General features: G+C 50.2%; 1 protein-coding gene across 1 annotated transcript; it reads right to left on the reverse strand.

Annotated features, from left to right (window-relative positions):
- Positions 1-1,770: 1,770 nt before the first annotated feature.
- PSMD3 (proteasome 26S subunit, non-ATPase 3) lies at positions 1,771-15,054 on the reverse strand. The gene is made up of 12 exons (XM_006214267.3): positions 14,665-15,054; positions 12,090-12,280; positions 10,562-10,699; positions 9,176-9,312; positions 8,044-8,234; positions 7,768-7,871; positions 4,404-4,518; positions 4,181-4,300; positions 3,932-4,035; positions 3,507-3,662; positions 2,437-2,487; positions 1,771-2,236 (listed from the first exon to the last, which is right to left on the reverse strand). Exons 1-12 carry the CDS (start codon positions 14,882-14,884, stop codon positions 2,159-2,161), a joined length of 1,605 nt encoding a protein of 534 aa, XP_006214329.1. The 5' UTR covers positions 14,885-15,054; the 3' UTR covers positions 1,771-2,158.
- Between the last annotated feature and the right edge of the window lie 343 nt (positions 15,055-15,397).

Here is a 15,397-nt window from a genome sequence, read left to right on the forward strand (position 1 = left end):
GTGGGGATGAACTATGAGAAACTTCCAATGAGCAGACAGAAAACTGGTCCATGGACTCAAGGTGGGTGAGGACCAGGAAACCACAGCAAATGACCCCAATTCTGTGTAAGAGGGTGATACACTCTCCAGTTCATTACCAACCAAGGAAGGGTCTGAGGCACTTTGGGCTAGATGCTGACTTTAAGATTTGTCATTGGCAGTAATATTGATTACAACTAATTATTACACACTGGAAAAGAAAGTTGGTTTAGAAGTCAGGTAGAGTGGTCAAGGGCTAGAAGAACAGTCATGAAGGGACAGACACCAACTAACCAGATAGCAGAGCCACAGACTGAGGCTGGGAGAAGGCTGCACAGGCCAGCAGAACGTGACCTGAACTTGGTATCACATAGGCCAGGGCTCACTTCCCATCTAAGCCTGTGCTCGCACCCTGGAAGGGCATGGAATGGGTGCTCACTGTTAGTCCCCATCCTTCCTGGAAGGGAATTAAAGATCTCCGTGTTAGATTTTTTGAATTGACCTGTAAAATAGGGGAAAGAGTGGAATCCTTAAAAAAGATGAAAAGTTTGGATGCTGGAATACAAACATCTTCCACAAAGATCAAGGGGGGAATTTGAGGGGAAAAAGTCCCATTTCACAAAGCAAACATTAAGAGTTTCATTACCTGGGGAGATGGCAGAAGCTTAAAGCCAGCAATGCCAAATCACTGTGACCGAGGCTGGGGTGGGAATCAGGAACCAAAGCAAGGCCAGTCTAGAACATCCCTTTAGTGGAAACTAGGGATATTGGGATATGAAAAGCTGCAGCTGGTGATGGATGAACACATGGCATGACTCCCCTAACAAGACTTCATTGAACTCTTGTGCGCCAGGCATCTGTCAAGGTGCTGGGAGGACAGAAATGCCCCATGCTCTTTAAGAAGTTACCATCTAATTAGGAAGATAAAGCTTTCACACCAACTACCTCCTAAGAGAACTCAATTCAAGTGAGTGGTTCAGGAGCCAGGAAGGTGAATCACTGTGAGACAGGACGCCTGGGGGATGTGCGGAAATCAGCGAGGTGGAGAGGGAGAGGAGAGGGAGAAACCCACAGGCATTGTGCAGAGAACACAGAGGCCGGCAGGAACAAAGAGCACGCGTACAGCACCGTCCCAGGTGCCAGAGAATGTGAATGATTCAAACGACCCAACACAGGGAGCACCGCTGCCAGCGGCTGGGAGACTTTGAGATCCTGGCACATTTTCCCACCAAACGCAGCCGGAGAAGAGGTGGGCTGAGGGCCACAGGGAGCCCCCACCTGCCTGACTCCAACTCTGCTATCAGGGAGGAGCCCATCCCCCATTCCGTTAGGGCCAACTGGGCAGAACCCTGCTCTCCACCTGCTGTGGCCTCATCCGAGACCCTTCCCCTCTGTGAACCTCCCCTGAGGGTCAGACTCTCGCCTTTTCTTTGATCCTCTGGAAGCCTAGATTCCTAATTTCAGAGTCAGGAGGTCACTGAGTCTAGTCATTTATTTGACAGATATGGGAAAGAAGCCTGAGCGGTTCAGAGTTGCCCAATGACTTGAGAGCCAGTTAGATATGAAAGAGCAAACCCAGGCCCTTCTGATCCCAGATCAGTCTTTTCATCGCGCCCTTGGCTTCCTCCTCATCTATAGCTGCAGAGGGTCCTCAGATCAGGCCTGGGGTTAGTACTTCAAGACCAGAAACAAAATCTGGGCCTGTTAATAGTGCAGGGGTGAGACAAATATTGTAATTAGCTGATGCACAAAGAGCTTTGGAGAACTTTTTATTGTTTAAAAATCATAATTGAAGCTTCAAAAAACATACAACCCAACCCATGTCCCAGTTGCAGCCCCCACTCCCGGGAGGAGAGCACAGGGCCATTCCCTCCCATCCTGCCGCCCACACCACCAGCCAGGACCCTGCCCTGGGGAAGCCGCCCCCCGCCTCCTGCCCACGTGTGCTAAGTCACCGGCCGGGGAGGGGCCCTGGGGCGAGGTGGGGGTGACTGACTCCCTGCACCCCTCACCCTCTGCACAGTTGCAGTCTGTGTGACATGTGTGTGGGAAAAGGGGCAGTTCCCCGGGCAGGGGACCCCCAAGGGGGAAAGATGAAGAGCCAGTCCCCACTCACCCCACCCCTCCCCAGCCCCCCAGCTCAAGGGAAGCTGTCATCATCATCTTCTGCCATCTCCTTGGCAAACTCCAAGTCTTGCTGCTCTCGCTCACGCCGTTCCTGGGGAAAGAAGGGGTGAGGGCCCGGCTGCTGAGGACCGGTCAGACTCTCTCACCCCGTCGACACCCAGCCCAACCCACCCAGGGCCAGGGCCTGCCAAAGCTTCAGAGTTGCCCCCAGCCCTTCCAGAAACCTCCCCTCTCCCCTTTCTGTAGGGAAGTTTCATCTTTCAGTCTCATGCAAAGCAAAGGGCAGCTTACCTCTGCAGACTCCAAGTCCTTGTTGTAGGATTTGGGAGGAAACCTCATGGCCTGGAGCACAACAGAGAGGAGGCGTCAACTTAACGTACACTGACCGCGCTCCTCTGTGTACCAGGCACCAGGAGACGCGCAAGACAGGCTATTCACTTTCCCGGTTAGTACAGTGGGAGAGCTAGGCGTGGAGACAGTTCACCACGACCCCATGTGATAAATGCTAAAAAGAAAGAGAATGAGGATCTGGAGGTATGAATGACTAACCCTCTGGATTGGGCAGGGTGGGGGACTGGCAATGAGAAGAAGGAGGAAGAATGGACTGGCTGTGGGAGTGAAGAAAAGGCATTCTGGGCAGAGGATTAAACTCAGGCTGGGCCTGAGATCAGTGGGGCCAGCTGGGGGGCAGGGAAAAAGGGGAAGAGGAGGAGGGGTGGCAGGGGAGAGAGTGAGGGCAGGGGTCCTGGAAAGTGAGGCTGCAGAAGCACGGGACCAGATCAAAGGGCCTTCTGTGTCTAGTGGAGCACAGTGTCTGCCTGATTTTAAGCTGAATGATATCCCTGGTTTCCTGAGGGAAGAGACCAGGAAAAATTCAGCAGCCAAACAGTACCAGCACCTAACCCAGAGCTGGACACAGGATGAGGGCTTAAGAGCCTTCTGTGGAAAGGTGGCAGCCCTACCTTTTACACAATTCAGACTTTGCCCAGTGCCCCAACACAGTGATTTCATTTAATCTTGGCAACCCTGCAAAGCAGGAAGGGCAGCTGATACCTCACTATCGGCTTCACAGATGGAGAAATAGAGGCTCAGAGAAGGTAAATGATGCAAATCTGGAGCCAAATCCAGAACCCTGCACTCTGCATCCCTGTCTGATTCTCCCTGGCAACAAGACCCCTTAAAAGCAAAGAGCAGGTGCTGGAGTCCCGTAAGCAGTCCTTGGCCCCTCTGGGCCCCAGGTGATTTTACAGAGACTGTACGGGAACTGGGCCCCAAACCAAGCCGATCTTCTCTGAGGAATCCATGGGTGTGGAGGGGGCATGCTGCTGCCAAGCTGGCCTCTGCAGCCACAGGCCTCTCACCTTGACAGACATGTTGTGAATATCTAGGCAGAAGGAGATGCGCTGGTGGAAAGCTAGCTGGGGCTCTCGGGTGGAATAGATGTCAATCATCTCCTTGGACTGAACATAGCCCTTCTCGTGGTTGATGCTGGCCTCAATGACGCCATCCCGGATGGCCTGCAGGCCCCAAAGGAGGGGAAGTCACCAGAAAGTCCAACTTCTGAGTCCTAGAACACCTTGTCCGGTCTCTCTGTCCTCCTTAGTCTCTCATACACTCATGCACACACCCTCTCTCTCTGGCAACCTCCTGGCTTCACCGCAAGACTGGCCCTCCCTGGAGACTATGCCACTGCTTTACCAATCCCCTCCTTGGCCAATTGCCTCCCACCACCATCACCTGAAATAAGGCAGGAAGGCGGTAACTGCGGTCCCTGAACCAGGCCCACCTTGGCAACAATGAACTCTGCATCCTCTGGGCTATCCAGCTGCAGCTTCTGGGCGATGTCTGCCAGGGAGATTCGGGAATAGGAGAGGCTGATCATACGCACACCTGGGAGAGGAAGGAGTGGTGAGGAGGGTGGAGTGGGCACAGACCCTTCATCTGCCCACCGACACCCACAGGGTTGTCCCTGCCCCCTGGAGAAAGCCTAGTCTGGGTCGTGCTCTCGCAGGGGCCCCTCAGACCTGATCCACACCTGTCTTAATGACGTTGTGCCGCAGGCGGATGATGAGGGTGTAGGTCCCATCTGCTTGAAACTTCTCCCCAAACTGTTCCAGGACCTGGTTGAACTTGGCTAGATTTCCTGTCCTGACAGCTGCAGTGGAGAGAGGGGTGGATCAGATGCTGTACGTGGCACACACATCAAAGGGGCCACAGTGCCGGGGTTCTGGCAAGCTCTGGGAGGGGGCCAGCCTTACCCTGGGTCAGAAGAAAGTAGGGCATGAGCGAGCGTTTGAGGGATGGTTGACGGAACTGCAGCCGGTCCGGGATCTCCCCCAGCAACAGCTCCACCACAATAAGAAGCTTGTGCACCTGGCAGAGTGTGACACGGGAACACAGTGGGCAGGGATTCCAACCGGACAGGAGAAGAGAACGGAATGGGGCTTCAATTCAGGCATACCAGGAAAGGGGAGAGGTAGCAATGGGACCAGGCCCACAGAGAGAGAAAAAAACCCTCAACCTGTGCAGGCAGGGCATGGAATTGAAGGACCGCCTTTGGAGCCAGGCCCCGGAAGTGTCTGATCCTTTGACCACGCTAAGTCCTCAGCTTTATTTCATCTGGCCAATCAGCGCACAGCGCCCTGAAATGGCAATGCTCTAATGTCAGGCCAGATGGGCGGGTTCTATGGCCCCAAAACGGTGAGGAAACAGGGCCCAGAGGCCTATGCGAGTCAGGCAAGAATGCTGGTTTAGGGAGGTGAGCCATGTGTAGAACTAGTTATCTGGGTAGACGCAGCAGCACAGGGAAGGGCCTGCAGAACCTCAGTGAATGAGCTGTGCGTGGATGTAGAAGGCTGGCTGGAAAATCTGGCCCTTCCTCCTCCACAAAACCATGGGGCGTTTCTGAGCAGCGCCTACGTGGATTCAGCACCGCGCAAGGAAGACTGCAGTGGAAGGGATGATGCCCAGCAATTAAGGAGCTTCCCACCATTCAGAAGGGACAGGAGCACAGACAGCCAATTCACGTGACAGCCAGCGTCACGAGGGAGGTAGGGGATTAAAATGGAGGGGTGATTATGCCCACACGCGGGCAAGGACTCTCCCCTCCACACACACCCACGCGGCGGCCCTGTCCCTCGATGTACTCCATGAGACAGGGGAAATCGTGGAGATGGCAGAAGTTAATACATGCCCTGAGGATTCTGATGAAGCAGAAAAAGAAGGATGTTTCAGTCAAGGGAACAGGTTAGAGGTGGGTCTGGGGGAGCAATCAGGAGAGATGACTGGGGCCAGTCTGCGACGTGCTGCTTTAAATGTCAGGCTGAGTTCTGAGACAGAATGCTAGTCTCCACTCACTAGCGAGGAAATGCTGAGCACCCGGGTCTCTGGTTTCCTCCTCCCCAAAATGGACATTACAACAATACCTGGCCTGCCTACCTCACGAGACTTACCGTCTCTCCCAGTCAGGCTGGGGAGCAATGTGAGCTTCCTGGGCCAGGCAGGGACGGGCCTGGAGCCCTGCTCAGTGTGGGAGCTGGGTCGAGGGAGGGGAGGATGGTGACTGGCAGTCACCACTGAACAAGCGCAGTGGCAACATCAGAGAGGGACAAATACAAAAGCCATGGAGACAAATTAACGACGACTCAGTGATGGGAAAGGAGGGCGGGGAGGGGTCAGAGATGATCCTGAGGCTCTCATCTTGATCAGGAGGAAAGGCTGGTAAGGGGGGCCCAGAAGGGTTTGTCTGGACAAGATGAGTGTGAAGAGTCGGTGAGTGTCTATATAAAGATGTGTGGCGAGAAGTTGGATTTGCAGGTCTGGTGCTCATGAGGGAGGTCAGAATTTGTATTATGGGCTGAATTGCGAACCCCAAATTCATATGCTGAAGCCCTAACTCTCTGGTACCTCAGAACGTGGCTGTATTTGGAGACAGAGCCTTTAAAGAGGGAATTAGGTAAAATGAGGTCATATGAAAGGGCCCTAATCCAACATGACTGGTGTTCTTCTAAGAAGAGATTAGGACGCAGACACGCAGAGGGAAGGCCATTTGAAGACATCAGAAGATGGTCATCTACAAGCCAAAGAAAACCCTCAGAAGAACCCAGCCGTGCTGACACCCTAATCTCGGACTTCTGGCCTCTAGAAGTATGATGAAATAAGTATCTGTTGGTTAAGCCACCCAGTCTGTGGGACCTTGTTATGGCAGCTGTTACAACTTGACAGTTTGTAATGGACTTTGGTGAAGCATCATGAAGGTCAGAGTTGAGATCGGGCAACATCAGAGAATGTGGACTTACCACGGATGCATAAGCTTTCAAAGCGCTCTACTGTGGACTCCATGTTGAACCCAGTGTCTCTCTTTACCCACTGTCACCTCCCCGTTTACACTTAGAGCTGGCTTCTCCGCCTGTGCTCTTTATCCCATTCCTCCTATTTCTTCCAAGGCCTATCTGCCGAAGTCTCTCTGGGTGGAAAGTTCCCCCAACTCTGCCTCTTCCCCTCTCAAGCAACGCTTCCATCTCTTTCCTGGTTCCCTCACCAGCAGCCCACGGTCCACAACCTCACTCCAGCTCTCTCTGCTCCTTCCTGCTGTCTGGCTCCACCACAGAAAACTCTGAAACCATATGTATCTGGAGTAAAATCCAGTTTGAAAACACTGCTTTACCCACTCTCCCTGGTGCTGGACACAGTCTGTATGTTAATCACCTGTATTTTTAGTTAATTTTAGAAGAAAGTTTAGTGTGCATCCTATATGATAAGCAATTTCACAATCTGCAACATACCCTGTGTCTGAAAAGCCATTCCTTTCTATGAAAATTCTACTTATCTTTCAAAACCCAGATCAAACTTAACTCTTTAAGATCTCTTTAATTACATGACCACAACCGAAATTGCCTTCCTCTGAACTTCTGAACCGACAAACCAAACCTCCTACCACACTGACGTAATCATTGTCCGTGTTCCGTGTTCCTCCTGTTCTCGTTCAAGGGCACTAGGAGGCGGGTGTGTGTTAAGGTGGGAGAAGAGGTTTGAAGTCGGGGAAGTTGGGTCCTAATTCTGGCTACCAGGCTCTGTGACTTTCCTCAAGCCTTTCTGAACCAACTTTCTTTATCTCTCTGACGGCAAATACCATTTCTTATCCTTTTCTATCCTACACAGGGCCTGATATCAAGGTCAGCTCTCAAAAAGACGCTTGGTGACTGACAGCTTAACATAGCAAAGGTTTCCCTCCACCTGAGTCAGTCAGCCTTACAGAGATTTCTGGGTTCCCTGGCCACAGACAACACTGCTCCCAAAGGGGCATGTGAGGGACCAGGTAAGAGCCTGGGGTTTATCAACACAACCCAGGCCCTCCCTCGCCTGGAGTGACTACAGGGAGTAGGGGGAATCAGGAATATTCTAAACCTATCTATCAAGGACAATACTCTGAACATAAACTGCCAGGGGTACAAGTAGTGTCCGCCTCGTGTGCTCTGAATGATGTTCCGTGCAAACAGACATCCGAAGCCACCTTCTGGGTAATGAAGATTAAGGATGCCTTCCCGGCTCCCCAGACAGGGAAACAGCACTAACATGGTATTAGGTGAGGAAGGGCCCAAAGGGGTGACAACTGCTGCTCACCGTCTGTTTGAAGCCGACAGCCGTGTGCTGGGGGGCCTTGCGCAGGGCGTTGGTCATTGTTCTCCGGGCCTCTGAGTACTCCAGCTGGATGGCTTTGATTCGCCCTGGGTGTGGAGGAGAGGAGAATTGATCCAGAGGATGGCGTCCTCCGAACCGCCATCCCCCACAAGCCAGAGTATCAGACGGGCCTCTTGTGCACCAGGGGCACCACATGTGTAGGAAACGCGCACAAGGGAGCCCGACCCCGCTCCTGGCCGGGGGACGGGCCCTGCTCACCTGTGTAGTAGAGGTACCTCGCCCACTCGTTGTTGTTGGCCTGCTCGGGGAACACGGACTTGGACACCAGCTTCTCAGCCTGGTCATACAAGCTGTAGTGCAGGTAGTTCCTCAGCAGGAGGTTCAGCAGCGTGGCCTGCCCGTCCGTGTCGTGCCGAAGGGTGGCCGTCCGGAGCCGAGCGTGCAAGAAGCTTCAAGGAGGAAAGGAACAAGAGGTCACAGGCCTCAAATAACAACTCCTCAAATTGCCTCTAACCTCTCCATTCTCCCTCTATTCCTAAAGAAGTGACACAAACTGCTTTTCTGGGTATTCACTCAACACTCAACTACTGAGTACCTAACGTGTGGAGCACTAGTCTGGGTGCACAGGAAAGATAGAGCTCTGCTCAGGGAATCTGCACCCTGGGGGGGGGGGGGCGGGGGACAGACAGCTCTCCGGGTAATATCGTGCGTATCGCGCAGCACAGCAGAAGGTGGGGGGCGCCGCAGAGATCAGGGTAAGTGGAGCAGAGACTGCAAGAGGTGAGAAGGAGAAGCTGTGATTTTAAATACGAGAAGGTAACAGTTAAGCATGGGCTTGAAGGAGGTGGGGAGGAAGGCATTCGCAGCAGAGGGGAGAGCTGAGGAAGAGCGTGCTGGCGTGCCGAGGGGGAGCAAGGTGGCCTGCGAGGCTGAGAAGTGCGTGGGGGGAGCAGTGGGAGATAAAGTCAAGGAGGCGCTAACGAGGGCAGATCCTGTCAGGCCTGGTAAACTTGTATCATGAGGACTCTGGCTTTTCCCTGAGGGACATGGGGAGCCACTACAGATTAAAGCAGAGGGATGAAATGTTTTCCATCCTGTCCCTGTAACTTTGACTTAGTAATCAGTCTTCCCTTGATGTGGGGTGAAGGGAAGAGTCTGGGAGACGGGACTTATCAGCCCAGTGGTCATCTCCAATTCTTCATCTACCATCGGTCTCTCCCTCAAGCCCTCACATGACTCATGTTAACCATTCCCCCCACTTCCCCCCCACTTCCTCCTGGGCACTTTTCACCTACCAGCCCACACCCTGTGCTAGTCCACAGCTCTGTGCTAGTGACTGCCCATGTCTCTAACCACAAGGGCCTCAAGTGAGACCCCTGACCACTGGTACCTGCGCACCACATCCAGCTTGTCCAGGAACTCGTAGACCCGGGCGTGATAATAGTAACACTTTGCAGCCACGAGGTCTAGGGCGCGGCGGTTCTGAGTGCTGATCTTCTGCATTAGGTCATCAGAGATCTTCTGTGCCTGGGAGGGCAGCCAAAAGAGAATCAAGGGGCAGTTCTTTAAAAAGTTAAACATGGCACTGTCACATGAACAAGCAACTCCTCTCCCAGGGATATATCTAAGAGAACTGGAAACATATGGTCACATACAAACTTGCACACAAATGTTCATATCAGCATTATTCCTAATAACCAAAAAGTGGAAACAACCCAAGTGTCTGCCACCCAATGAATGGACAAACGAAATGTGGTGCATCCACACAATGGAATATTATTCATCCATAAAAAGGAATGGTGTTCAGATACATGCTGTAACATGGATAAACCTAGAAAACATTATGTTAACAGAAAGAAGCCAGACACAAAAGGCCACATATTATATAATCCCATTTATATGAAATGTTCACAATCAGAAAATCCATGAGACACAGAATAGATTAGTGGTTACCAGGGGCTGGACTGAGGGGAGAATGGGAAATGACTACCAATAGGAATGGTGTTTCTTTTTTGAAGTGATTAAACTGGTCTGGAATTAGTGATGACAGTTGCACAACCTTGTGAATATACCAAAACCCACTACATTGTACACTTTCAAGGGGGTCAATTATATCTAAAAAACAAAACAAATATACAAATACCAACCAGTGGCAAGGCAAGGAAAAAACAAGACAAGAATTGAGAGGGACCTGTCCTTTTCTGGAGGTGCTCCTGGGACAGTGGCTGAGATGGACCAAGAAGCTGGCCCCAAATGGAGGGGGCGGTGGAAGAGACGTATCCAAAATGGAGTCTCTCAGTTCCATTACAACAGCTGCCACATATAAAATTTGTGAAGGCTTCCTAAGTTCAGATCATCGTGCGAAGTATTTTTAAAATATTATTTTATTTAACTAACAACAATGTTACAAGGTAGGCTGTTTGTCTCATTTTACATAGGGCGAGCAGAAATTAATTTGCCTAAGGTACAAATGGGATTTGAACCCAGATCTTTCTGTCTCCAAATCTACTTTTCTCAAAAGCACCCATTATCCTGGTATTTACGCCACAGACAGGTACATGGATCGCTGCCGGCCCTTCCCCAGTGCCTGAGCAGGAGCTGAGGGGTCTTCCCCGGATGTGGGGTTGGGCGCATTCCCGCTCGGGGGAAAGAGCCTGGGGGACAGTTAATAACCCAGTCAGTGATCAATCACCCAGTTCTTTGCTAGAGGCCATCTCCCCTGCTAAGCCCATGCACAGCCCAGGACATGTTAATCACTCTCACGGGTCCTGGGTACCTCTTTGTAGCGTTTGCTGTTCATCAGGAAGATGACCATGAGGAGCTGGAGATAGGCCTCCACTTCAGGCAGGAGGGGAGCCGACGCAGCTTTTCCTGTTCGGGGACGGAACTGTAAATCAGCTTCCGTGTCCATGGGCTAAGAGAGGAAAAGCTCAGTCAGATGGATCAACTAAGAACTTGCTAAGCATTCACTATGTATTTCAACAAATATTTACTAGGTGCCTATGATGTGCCAAGATTATTCTAGGTGCTGGGGATACAAAAATAAAGACGACACAGTCTCTTTCCAAAGGGAGTCAAGGAGGCTGGCGATACAATAAATACAAAAAGTGTTACAGGAGTATAATAGACATCTTTAAGGAATATAATGGGGACAGAAAGGATGACGTAAGGACTCCTCAAAAAGTCTACCATCTATGTAGAGACTGAACCACCGTATCCGGAACCAGTGCAAGTTCTATCAGGCAGGGTTTAATAAAGTGCTATCAATTCTAGAGATGAGATTAAGAATGATGAGAAAATTTTTTTTGGTGGGAACAGTAAATTTGGAAGGGGGGGACTGACATATATATATATATATATATAGTACTTATTTTCAGATCTAGCCACCCAAACTGGAATAATGTGTAACAGCTCAAAAAATGATCATGTTGGGTGAATTTAGAGATGTAAAGGTTAAAAAAATCATTCTAGGTGGGGTTGGGGGAGGGTGCTTTTCCTCTTTTCCAGACAATAACGTCTTCACTGTCCACCTTAAGGGATTTTCTGAGTTTTCCTATCTGTGAAACAGACAGTAAGCATACAGGATTTTAGGGAGATGAAGGTGGCTGAATGGTCACTGAGGTTTGAGAAGGGGCAGGACCTGAGCTGTACCATGGATGATAAGGGGCAGGGGGTGATTACAGCCGGAAGGGAAAGGAGGCATCTCTTCTGGCATGGAGACCACTACCACCAGCAACCTAACTTCACCAGCATGTGCTATGTGTCACACACTGTTCTAGGACTCTTCCCCTTCTCCTCGCCCCCCAAGTCTGCTCATCACATTTACCAAGTGAAAATGAGACACAGGAGGTTAGGTCATTTGCCCAAGACCCACAAGTACCAAATGGTAGAGCTGGGATTCAAATTCAACTCTACCTCCAAAACCTGTGCTCTTAACCACTGTTCTGTATGTCCTCCATGGTGGAGCCTTGGAGGCAAAGAGGTGGTAGAACCTTCTCTTAGGCCAATGGAGACACCACAGAACTGGAGCAGAGGGTCTGTGTTGAGGGGTAGTGGGAAATGAGTATGGCTGGAAGGGTCCTGATTCCCAGCTCCTTTTCCTGACTTGGAAGAATAACCCTACAGTGCAGAAGGGTGGTCCCCTTGTGAGAGGGCAAATGAGCATTAAAAGGGGCTACTTTGCTTCATGATTCTGCTAGGTCGGTAACAAGACAGGTCTTCAGGGTGGGAAACAGTTACACAGGGTGGAATGTGTGTTGTCTCAGGCCAAGCCCATACCTTTTACGCAGGCCTGACCCACTCACCTCTTCCAGGAAGGGTAGCAAGAAGTCTCGAGTGGCGTTATTTGAAGTGAAGAAGCCATGCACAGCCTTGTACAGAACATAGTGGTTGAGGCGGCGTGACGTGGAAGGCAGCATGCGCAGGGCCCGCAGCACAAATCGAGGCTCCTTGCCTGAAACTGCCTTCTCCAGCTGTTTCACATGTTCCTTGATGTCTGTGGAGGACCAGAGCAGAAAAAAATGTTACTACCAACTCCTACTCCGCCACCACTCCAGCCCAGCAGTTCTGGGGAGCCTCTGACAAAAGGGCAGTATGTGGCCAGTCACCTCTTTTGCCCTAACAGAGCTGAACAGCACTTATGGATGCCATACATTGATTTTAAGACATAACCAAGAAACAAAGAAAAATAAAGCTGGGCTGGGGGGGAGGAACAGAGGATGACAGAAAAACGAAAGGAAAAAACAATGAAAAGCAAAACAAAAACATGGAGATTTATCAGATCTCTGAATAGGAAGACTTTCTAAGTGTGAACAATAGGATGAATCGCACACGCACACACAGACTGATGAAGCTGACTTCATAAAAAAATCTTTCTAAATAGCTTTAAACAAAAGAAAAACATTTGCAACAAAGGTGACCAAAGATTCAGTCTTATTCTACAAAGAACTTGTATAAGTGACTAAGAGAAATAAAAATGAACATGAACAGACAACACAAAAAGAGGTACGACAAATAACAGACATGAAAAATATTTTACTAGTATTCAAGTAACTGCAAACAAAAACATTTTCAATTACCCAATTAGTAATATTTAAAAAGTAACATATAGAAAACAGGGGTGAACAGGACATTTCTGCTGGTATAATATAAATCAGTACAGTTTTTCTGGACAATATCTAACAAAAAACCTTAAAAATATTTACCCTTACAAGTCAGGGAATCCATACTGAAGAAATAATTATAAAGGTAGATGAAAAACTAGGGCACAGAGATGATAGTTGCAGAGCTATTTATAACAAAAGAAACTGGAAACAAATACCCAGAAATAAGGGAATGCAATTATTGGTAGTTTCTTAGTTACCTTTGTATATTTAGCATAGGATGCCTATTATATTAGTGATATAATAATGATAACAGATAATATTTATGGTGGGTTTTACTATGTCTTCATCATGGGTTAGGCACCGTTCAAAGCATTTCAATCTTCCTAACAACCCAATTAAGTAAGTACTATTACTTTCATTTATAGAGATGAGGAAACTAATTCCACAGCTTATATTCCTAGCCACTCTATCAGGTATTCAATAAATGTTTCTGGGATGCACTGAATGCTATGCTTATGGATATGGTCAATGAAAGCACATAAAATCATCTGTATTTAGTTATGCTTTGTTACAAACTGTATATATAAACTTGATCTCAATTACAGGAGAGCAGCTCAAAAATTCACAAGAAAAAATGCTGAAGCCATGGTTGATTTTTTTTCCCTGCTACTTTAGACCTTGCATATTAAATGAAGAATTTTTAAGACACATATGTATATGCCCAGTAGGTAATGCTGAATGGCACCTTTGCCACTGGTTGACTATCATTTTATGTTAAAAGGCTCTTTATTAGATACTGGGCCTGGTGCTGAACTTTAGGGTAGAAGTGGATGCAGTCAACACTAACACATCCTCAAACACCACGCAGGAGCATAATTTTGCTTATCTCGATGTTTCTGAGCTAGTTTCTAGTTTCTACTGCAGTTAAATAGAGAGAAAACCCAATAAACAGTCGGGTCCCACTTGGTCCAGAATCGGAAAAAAGCACCAGGGTCACAGTGGGAAGCTCTCACTATATCCACTCCAAATGTGGACAGGATGCTCTAAGTAGGAAAAGTGAACTATGTACTTGATAGAACAAGAGGACAACAGGAAACTGGGAAGAGGCACCTAGGAGAAAAGAAATGGGACTGGCATATAGTTTAGGTGGGAAGTGAGAATTAGGAACGCAAACAAAAATGACACCTAGAAAGCTGAAAGAGTGTAATGTGTTTAAAGTCTTTAAAAACAGTAGCAGTAAGGGCTTGAAGGAAGAGAAAAAGAGCAATGAGATCGTTTGGGCACCTCAATTACAGCAAAAAAGCAAGATGCTAGGTAAAAAGGGCTCTTTTAGGGGAGTTTACTAAAGGTGTTATAACAACAGAAACCATTCTCAAAACTCAAGAGGCCAGTATTTTGGGTCATCCTGACCCCCTTCACACATAAACACAAACACTGGTTTTCAGAGAGATCATGCACTGGGGGCACTAGAGTAAGTCCGGTGGGATGTAAATGGAGTAATAAGGTCAGAGAAGAGAACTCAGGAGTCTTTCCGCCCAGTTAGATACAACTCCAGGCAGGGGAGGTGTGTGCGGAGGGGGGGAGTCCTGAGCCTGGAGGAAAGGTTCAGTTATTGGGGCTGGGGTCGGGAGTGTCAGGGTAGCGGGGCAGGCACTTCGGGAGTAATCCCAAAGAACAGGGGATGGTGGAGGCTGCGTGGGGTCCCAAGGAGAGGCTGGATCACCGGGGCGCTGTCACCGTGATCATGGCACGTCCTCGGCCCGAGCTCTCGTACCCTCCAAGGTGACGGTGTCCAGCTCTCGCTGGGAGTGCTCAGCCGCCGTCGCCGCCGTCTTGCCATCGGCCTCCCCAGTAGACCCGCCACCCGCCGCCGCCTCCTCTTTCATCTCCACATCTTGGGGGGCTGGGGGCGGCGGTGGTTCTTGTTCCCCTCCACCCGGCGGCGGCTTTGCCTTGTCCGCGCCGCGGCGCCGCGCCGAGCCCTCCTGTTTCATGGCGCCCGGGGTCGCGGCCTAGTCTGGGGACCGAGGCCGGGGCCTTGCGTGAACCCTCGCACCAGCGACGAGAACCCGAGCCGGGCCTGCACACGAGCGCGGGCTCGCGTCGGGCCGCACGATGACGGAGCAGCTGCAAACCCCTTCCCAGCGCTGGGCCTTCTGGGAAACGCCAGGCCTGGCGGGCCGATGGCCGAGTCAACGAAGGGGAAAAAAAATCAACAGCCGAGGTGCAGGATGGAGGCGGATCTTCGCGGAAGGAGCGGGGAGGAGCCTGTCCGTTTGTGGCCTTGATTTGGAGTGCTTCCGCGTGTTGATTTTCTTTCAGCCTTCTATCGAGTGCATTTCGGTGTAAGTCCACAAGAGGTCCCCTTAGGCTCCGACTGGGTTACCGCGGACTCTAAGAGCCACCCCGCCGCGCGGGGAGTGACTAGGGCCTATCCGAGCGCAGGGCGTGGTGACGCCACGAGTTGCCGGGAGGCTTTCGTGCCCAAATTCGCTCAATTTGTCCCC

Source organism: Vicugna pacos, chromosome 16, assembly GCF_048564905.1.
Source record: "Vicugna pacos chromosome 16, VicPac4, whole genome shotgun sequence".
Classification (NCBI taxonomy): Eukaryota; Metazoa; Chordata; class Mammalia; order Artiodactyla; family Camelidae; genus Vicugna; species Vicugna pacos.

Coding starts and splice junctions, on each gene's coding strand:
- PSMD3 (XM_006214267.3), bottom strand. CDS start 14,884: ATGAAACAGGAGGGCTCGGCGCGGCGCCGCGGCGCGGACAAGGCAAAG. Junction 8,235..9,175: donor AAGCTGGATGTGGTGCGCAG/GTACCAGTGGTC, acceptor TCCTCCTTGAAG/CTTCTTGCACGCTCGGCTCC. Junction 2,488..3,506: donor TTCACAACATGTCTGTCAAG/GTGAGAGGCCTG, acceptor GTTGTGCTCCAG/GCCATGAGGTTTCCTCCCAA.